The 8,678-nt window shown below is 33.2% G+C and overlaps 1 protein-coding gene across 1 annotated transcript; it reads right to left on the bottom strand.

Annotated features, from left to right (window-relative positions):
* Positions 1–4,750: 4,750 nt before the first annotated feature.
* LOC140746389 (uncharacterized) lies at positions 4,751–8,499 on the bottom strand. The gene is made up of 4 exons (XM_073078521.1): positions 8,123–8,499; positions 6,941–7,261; positions 5,743–6,549; positions 4,751–5,146 (listed from the first exon to the last, which is right to left on the bottom strand). Exons 1-4 carry the CDS (start codon positions 8,312–8,314, stop codon positions 4,925–4,927), a joined length of 1,542 nt encoding a protein of 513 aa, XP_072934622.1. The 5' UTR covers positions 8,315–8,499; the 3' UTR covers positions 4,751–4,924.
* Positions 8,500–8,678: the final 179 nt, after the last annotated feature.

Here is an 8,678-nt window from a genome sequence, read left to right as displayed (position 1 = left end):
TACAACTTTGAGAAACTCTAGCTTGGTCGCGCCACCCACAATAAATGCACTTATTTATCAAGCCGTGTTGGATCAACGACAATAAGCGGTGTGGCGACCAGCACGACATCGCCTTTCGCACGCTTTGGGCCATCATTGGGGCCAACTTTTGTTTTCACAACCACTTGGGGGTACATATGTAGCTAGAACTATAACTTTGAGAAACTCTAGCTTAGTCGCGCCACCCACAATAACTACCATAACACTTATTTATCAAGTCGCGTTGCATCAACGACAATCAGCGGTGTGGCGACCAGCACGACATCGCCTTTCGCACGCTTTGGGCCATCATTGGGGCCAACTTTTGTTTGATCGCTTGTGTAATGGGTGTTCGAGTCACGTTGAACGGTCGATCAATCATTTGGCCATGTCCGCAGTCGTTACGTCTCAAACCGAATTTATGACGGAGAAATTTTTGTTTTACGACCTCATGGGTACCACTTATGGAACCGTTGCAATAACGGTGTATGTTTTAGCTCCGATTTATGCTAATTTTAATGTAGATTTTTTAAATTAATATAGCAATCGCCTCATGTTGTCCACTTATGATAAATTATGACTGCTAGGTTCCCATGGATATCTAAGTAATCAACTATAATAAGGATTAAAGTCTTATCTAAGGAGTCGAGCCAATAAGGACTACCTTCAAAAATGCCGCCCATGGGCTGTAGTAATCGATCCTTGACTGGGTTACAGTCTTACATGAAGTTAGACACAGACGCGATCCTACTCCTAATGACTAAGTGGGAACTCGTGTCTCTCCTTTGCTAAACAATTATTTTATTAGGCAAATATTGACGTGTTCTTTGTAGTTCAGTCCAGTTGGGTTTTACCACCGTCGAATAGACACTTAGTAGGTATGAAATAAATATTATTGATGTGAAACATCTATAGCCACACGTAAAACCGATTTCTGGCGTGGCGACGCATGCCTATACAATGGTATATATATACAGTCTATATGCAGTAGTGTGTACGGTGTGGCGACGCGTCGCCATGCGCAATCGAATTCAATAAATAGTCATCGTTATCTGGAAAAAAATCGTAATATTTTATTTTATCATTATGACATATTTAGTTTCTATCACAATATATTCTTTTCTGCATATTACTTTTACAAAATAATGCCGATGTTTCACATCTGCCAGGCGTCCCGTGACGGCTCACATTTTTTTTATTATAAATAAACATGTGTTAGTGACTTCCTATATAAATTATTTAAGTAGATACTCTATGAACATATTAAATAAATGAAAATACGTTCAGCACATTGACCGCGAATCAAACCCGGTATCATTTGTAAAACAAACGTAGGTAATGTAGCGTATATAATAGGTATATAATAACTACCCATCGTTTGTATAATAAGATGTAGGTATTCTACTATCCACATCCACAGGTAGGCTTTATAGTCGTAGGCTTCAGATTCAGGATTCAGATTCAGAGTCATGGGCGTCATGAAGAAGCATATTAACAACACTATAAGTGGGTACCTATGCAGATAAATTTATAATTATTCAATAGATTTATTATAGTCATCATAATTTCCCCTAACTCTTTATAAGGCAAAATATTCAAGTTTATAAAAGACAATCTAGTTAGAAATAAAAATCTACATTGGGTAGAGTTTGAAAAACTATAGGTACGTATGTCTTTCGTACCTCGAAAGTACTTACAAATAAATGTAAACAAATAACTTATACCCACCTTCTTACACTGAAGTTTAGAATTCTGTACCCTAATGCCGTTGATACATTGTTAAAGTTAAATGATGTACATCTTGTGTGGTAAGAGAAGGGTATGCACGCATCTCGCTCACGGGCGGGGCCCCGTGCGCCAAACCCACGTATTTAGAGGCCTCTATGTGAGGTCCCGATCGTAATTTATTAACCGGGCCCCACAAATACTGACTTTCGAAACATCCATTCCGTTCAAGAAATCGCTATATAAATTATTATTAACGTTTTTTGTTCTCATCGCCGTCTTAAATTTATGCTAACTAAGACATTAACTTCATTATATATTATCTACATTAAATACAAATGCTTTGATTACAGTTTTCATACATACCTATTTACCAATGTCTTGAAATTATACTTTCACCCAAGGTTTTAATACATATTTGGAATTTAGTTTCATTAGTTCAACGTAATGCTCTTTTCGTGCTTTTTGGAGAAAGCGGTGAATGAAATAAACTGCATGCTTATTGCTTTATCACTTATTATTATCATCATTGCCTATATTATTACCTATTGCTTGTATTTGCCTATTTTCGATCCTAATGGAGAATTTTATTATAAAACGTAAAATTTAAGTAGGTATTTAGGTAGCTGGTAGGTAGGTGATTGCTCATAAATTGGGACTTTTCTCATTTGAATACCTAATTGGGTACACAACAAATACAGGTCTGTACCTAATACCTAAGTTTTATTCGATTGGAATAAAGAGTACACATTTTTGAATGTATATGACTGTAGTAGAATCGTTTGTGGTTTATTCCGATGGAACTACCGCCGCACATATTTACTCTAACACCTTAGTACCTATTATAAAATCATTCCCTAGTTTCTAAAATTTAAAGAAATTTGCCTAATAAATACCTAATAGGAAAATTCAATTTAAACAATATTTGACTTTTACAATTAGTCCAATTTAGCTTTTCATAGATCTCATTTTATCGATTTTTAATTAAATTATTTGATATATTATTATTTATTATCAGTCTTTTATTACTAATAATAGATGGAAGATAAATAGACATACACAAACCCTATAAGCATCAATTTTTCTTTACATAGTTGTTTCAAACTTCAAACATGGCGGCTTATGGCGACATCTACTGTTCAATAGTGAAACAAATGTAGTTAGTAAAAGTTCTTCTATTTCCCGCTAGATGGTATTGTAGCAATGCACTATGGAAAAAATTACGTATTGGATTGTTAAATATATAATTATGTATTTATATCATAGTTATCGTTGGTTTAATTACCTAAATAGTTTAATGTAATAAAGCTGCTCACCAATTACTTTAATTCTTCTTAGATAACCAATATGTTTATTGGCATAATGGAGATGCTTATTGTAAGCGAGTAGAGCATGTAAGATTTAAAATGTCATTATGACGTCAATAAATGTCAATGTTGATAAATGTCAAATATTATTCAGAAATTTAAAGTTATGGAATATCAACAAGTGAAATTTAATTTATCTATTGATTATTGTATATTGTAAAAAGAATATTCATTATTGACTAGTCTATCGATCCGGTAATTTATGTCAGTAATGAGTACATAAGATGAACCATCCATTTTAATGAAACATAAACTGCAAACCAACAAAAACTTCACAAAAAAGATTACTGAAATAAATCATGGACAGGGAATCGATAAGAAAGGTAATAAGGTTAAATAATAATAATTGTCCCGATTTCACATACAAGAATCCATTGCTGGAGAGAAAAGTAGCCAACCTTTTTGCAACAAGTGTATTGAAGCTTTTAAACTCTAATAGAACTCACAGTGATTTTCGCAAGACAATATTAAAAAAGATTCGCAAACTATGTAGAGATGAACCGGGCGATCATTTGTGTATAGATGATGATGTCACAGAGATCCTAATCAGATGTCATGAAGACTTTCTGAAAAGCTCAGATAAAAATCTAACCATAGAAGAAACATTAGACACATTTTTAATAAGAGAGTTAAAAGAAATGAACATAAGCTCTATACATACTCCGTCTATTACACCAGAAACCATACAAGCTCTCAACAATTTAAAAGGCAGTAGAAAAGACGTAGAAGCGATTCGCTTAAAATATATAAATTGGAATATCTTAGACACAGAAAAAAACCTGGATATATTAAAATCAATATGGGAAGCAGACATCCTTTCTAATAACAATGACGTTCAAAATACAGAACTTGTAATACCTGATAACTCTGCAATAAAAATGAAACCACTAATCGAAGAACTGTTACTTAAAACATGCTACGAGATACTAAACACTCATATTGTGGATCTTAAAGACTGGTGTGAAGTTAATATAGATCTCATGGGACTAGTCAAAATGTGTGCGGAGTCGAGTGAATGGTTCCAAATTTGTAGCAGCATCTTAAACACTGTATTCATAAAAGTTAATTTTGATAAACAATTACAAGAATTTATCTATATGTTTATTAATGAATCTGTAAGGGTCCGATGTTCGAAGATATATTTCTCTGTTCTTTATCCAAATAATTTGAGTCATCTTGTCACTCTACTAGATATAAATATTGGTGATTTACCAACAGAAACAAAGGAATCTTATATATCATCAACCGTTGAATATTTACATAAGTTACACAATGAATGCGAGAATGATTTGGTAATGTTGTTGTCACATTTCAACCAATGGTTCTCAATTTATTATGAAAGACAAGTTACCTAGATCAGAGCTTCTCAAATTGTGGACTTAGGGGGTCACAATAAAAAACATGCATTAAAATTCATAAGAGTATATAAAAAAAATATATTAATTATAAGGCAATTGAACTATTTCATAGAATCAATAGAGGGACGTGAAATGTTTTTCACATAAAGGAATTGTGGTTTGGAAAACTAAACCTGTTATATAATTTTAATAAATTTTAGATTTTACATTATATTATTAGGATAATGATTGTCACTATCAATAAAAATTTAAAAATTAAAAATTATTAAATCAAAACAATCCATTTTTCGTATTATTTATTAATTGTTGCAAAAAGAGAACACAAAAAATGAAAAAGTAACAAAAATAAAATAAAATTGAAAAGTAAAAATTGAAAATCGCTGCAAAAAAACGTAACAAAAGAAAAGTAAAACTGTTTAAAGATAATGCAAACCTCTCAAAATCTCATGTTTTTTATTATATCATGGTTGAATTGATCAAGTGTTGATACAATTCATCCGAGATGCTAACAGGCCCACTTCTTTCGTGTTCAGCGTACCAGTCCAGAGCAACCGTACAAGCTACTTCATTACACTTCTTGGCATAGCAGTGCTCCCAACTTTTCAAGTGTTTATCCATAGTCTCCCAGAAAGGGAATACTTTGTTACAAAAGCCACAGTGAAATAGCCCTGGTCGGATCTGAAATATTACATAATAAAAACAGATATATAGATTACACACTCTACTTATGAAATAGCCAGCCTTATTGAGTTTCTATGAGACAGTGGTCTTCCTACTACCAGTTTGCCTACCAATCAGGTCAGACCCCCAAAAATGTCTAAGAAGTATGTAAATACTGACAACACAGGTCATGGAGTAGGAGTATCGGACATTGATGAAGAAAGTTTTAATATCATGTTTTTCAGATAAGTGTGTGACAACATGTCAAGAATAGCTAAACCTCAATCCATAAAGACATTGCAACATCTGCCTTACTGCACCCTTGCAAATATTTTAGCTAGAACAGCACAGTGCATGCACCACTACCAAGTCATTCCCAGGAATTATCTTAGTTGATTTATCCCACTCAGTCCCTAAATATCTTAACGTGTTTACAAACAACATTTGCCAAGTTTTTGTAGTATAGTCCGCGTAAAACTGCTAGTCCGCTCTGAATATAGAAATGAATCACATCACCACAGCAAATTGTATAACTACTCCTGCTCGCAACAACTTCAGAGCGGACTAGCAGTTTTCGCGCGAACAATACCTTCAAATCAAATAAATTCACTTACAATTCTGATAAATTCATTATCCATCAACAGTATATCAGAAGCTACAGACGCCTTCATATGTTTTTTAGTTTTGCAATGTTCTCTTACTTCTGAACACTTAAGTACCATATCACAACAAAAACATTTATTTTTAGGCTGCTTTCCATTTTCCACTTCGGTAATAAACATGAAGCTCATAATATTCACTGTTATGGCAAAATTAATGCAGAACGCATTCACGGGAGGTACATGAAATATGTGCTTCAAAAAATTCTGAAGAGACTGAACTCTGTAACCTGGCAAAGTGTGTCTTTTCTTTGCAATCAGACCTTTTAATTCTAAATGGCCCTTATGCAGCCTTCCATTAACATGCTGTGTAGCAATTTTCATGTGTGCTGATATGTATATATTACATAAAGAACAGTATCCTTTACTGCCTCCTTCATTCAGTTTTATAAAATTCTCTTTGCCGTACATTGCCAATTTGGACCTGAGTTTCCCATGATCCAGTAGGTCTAGATGAAAACAGTTTGTAGAATCATCATGGTAAATTTCTCCATGCTTACTTTTAGAAGTGGGATCTATTAAAACATTACCTATTTTAGATTTAAGTGCTTCAACCTGTATGTTAATATCATTTATATCCTTCTTAGACTCTGCTAAGGGTTTGAGTTTCATAGGTGATTTACTATATTCCTTTTGCAAATTATTTTTACTTAAATTTAAACCTTTATTTTCTTTGCCTTTTTTGCAACTGTGTGTATCTATCATATCATTTTTATCAGTTATAACTTTTGTACAATTAAAACAGTAAATGCCCTTGTCCATCTGCAATTTTGCAAAAATTAAATAAAATGTTCATCCAAAGTTAAAATACATTAAGTACTATACAATAAATATGTAATGTAAAATATGTCTTCCTCGACAAGAATACATAATAAAACTTGGAGCAAGCAAGCTACCCTTCTATAAATGGAACCCTTTAATAAGTTGGAATCCTTCATGTAAGTATAACTCTATTATCACACCCTTTAAACCGGAGATCAGTAGGCGCTTACTCTGTCGTTATTGGGCAAAAATGGGTGTAGTTGTGGTAAATTCAGAGTCAAACACAATTGTTATTACCACCTTTTCCGACACTTAATCTCTTGTATCTTCATTCATTAATCCTCACACACTGCCTCATGCAAAGACTGAATATGAAGAATCAAGCACTGACCTCTCTGAAGCAATTATCTGGACTCTCACTAACTTCACTCTGAATTATGTTCACCATATGCTTGGTAGAATTAATATGATCATTAACATTTTCAACCATAGTATTACACAGGGAACATTTGTCATTAACAATTCCATGCCACTGAAGTCTGTTCAATGTGAATCTTGCAAACTTGATTAAACCAGAGTTGATACGTGTTCCTAATGAAAGTCTGGACATTTCAAGATTTCTTTTGTGTTCTCTATTATTGCCCGAGTTTGTGTGTTCTTTTAGTACTTTGACCACACTGTTACAGCCTTCACAATAAAAGAAGTCTCTAATCTGAAAATGTAAATGATTTTTTATATTAGAAATACCAATCCCAAATTTATAACTAAGTCGTAATAAATAAGCATGGAGGACGTCCAATGGTCAGTGGTCACTGCAGCTTGTGGAGTTCTGTAATCAACCCCAAATAGGTCCTAACTTACATCCTACTGAAGTTGGGATATCAGACATGTTGTGAGCAAAGCAGTGACAGCCTAGTGGTTAAGAAACTCGGCCTATCCATCGACAGGCCAATGTTCAAATCCCAGGCATGCACCTCTGATTTTTCAAAATTATGTGCATATTAGAAACTAATTATCTTTTGCTTAAACGGTGAAGGAAAACATCGTGAGGAAACCTGCATAACTGAGAGATTTCTAAAAAAAAATCTTAAAGGTATGTGAAGTCTACTAATATGCACCTGGCAAGCGCGGTGGACTATGGCCTAATCCTTTTCATTCTGAGAGAAGACCCGTGCCCAGCAGTGGGACGATAATGGGTTGATGATGATGTGAGCTCAGAGGACCAAATTGGAATGCCTCATTAAATGCATTTTCCATACCACCAATATGCTTAAAATAAACATTGCTCTACGATTTTAAGTGTAATACCAATGCCTATGCCCACCACAAATAGTTTTAGAAGTCCACCACCTTGTAATTTTAAATATATTATTAAAAATAAAATTATTATGCACTAGTTACAAACACGTTAAACTCAAGTTTCCATAATTTGAATATAACTTTCTATTAAATACATTAATTGGAACATAGAATTAAAGTTTTAACATAATTATAAAATATCATAACGTTAGAAGATTAAACTGAGTACCTATTATATTATGTTTAAAGAAAAAGTACAAAAAGTGACAAAAACCTTATAAATGAAAGAATTCTCCTTGTAATTTCGCACACACATTGGATTTTTTATATTTTGCCTGTGAGTTTCCCATCGAATGTGCTTTTCCACTTCTTTTATATCTTCAAACGACTCTTCGCACAAAAGACAATGGTAATCCAACTCACTACATAAAATCATGTTCTTGTAATATTTATTCATGTTATTCATTTTAGTTTTCTTCGTACTTCTCGCTTTTAACGTTCAACTTTAAGGAAAACGTAGATATTATGTTATCCTGGAATATCAGAAATATTTTCGAAAGATCGAGCAAGTAGAAAAGAACTATACTTAGTAAGACCTTTTAATACCCTCCGTCCGTATTTCAAATTTTCGAATGTTATTGTTATATTACATATTATCTATGTCAGTTAAAATGACTGTTGTCTATGACTAACTTCGGTATTCATGGAGATGGTTTGAAAGATTTGGACGCACAACATTTTCTAAATTGTTAAGTTCAGCTGTTGTAGTTTCTAAATTATTAATTTACTCTAAGTTCAGTGTATAATATTATATAAAACCCCATTAAAAA

Source organism: Epargyreus clarus, unplaced genomic scaffold, assembly GCF_041222505.1.
Source record: "Epargyreus clarus isolate Ecla_fem2 unplaced genomic scaffold, WU_Ecla_fem_2.2 ptg000002l, whole genome shotgun sequence".
Classification (NCBI taxonomy): Eukaryota; Metazoa; Arthropoda; class Insecta; order Lepidoptera; family Hesperiidae; genus Epargyreus; species Epargyreus clarus.
This window is presented reverse-complemented; position numbering and strand designations above follow the sequence as displayed.

Excerpts from the sequence above, each read along its gene's own strand:
- LOC140746389 (XM_073078521.1), bottom strand. The coding sequence starts at position 8,314 with ATGAATAACATGAATAAATATTACAAGAACATGATTTTATGTAGTGAG. Across the intron at positions 7,262-8,122 it reads AGAATTCTTTCATTTATAAG|ATTAGAGACTTCTTTTATTG; the intron begins GTTTTTGTCACT and ends TTACATTTTCAG. Across the intron at positions 6,550-6,940 it reads CAGATAATTGCTTCAGAGAG|ATGGACAAGGGCATTTACTG; the intron begins GTCAGTGCTTGA and ends GCAAAATTGCAG.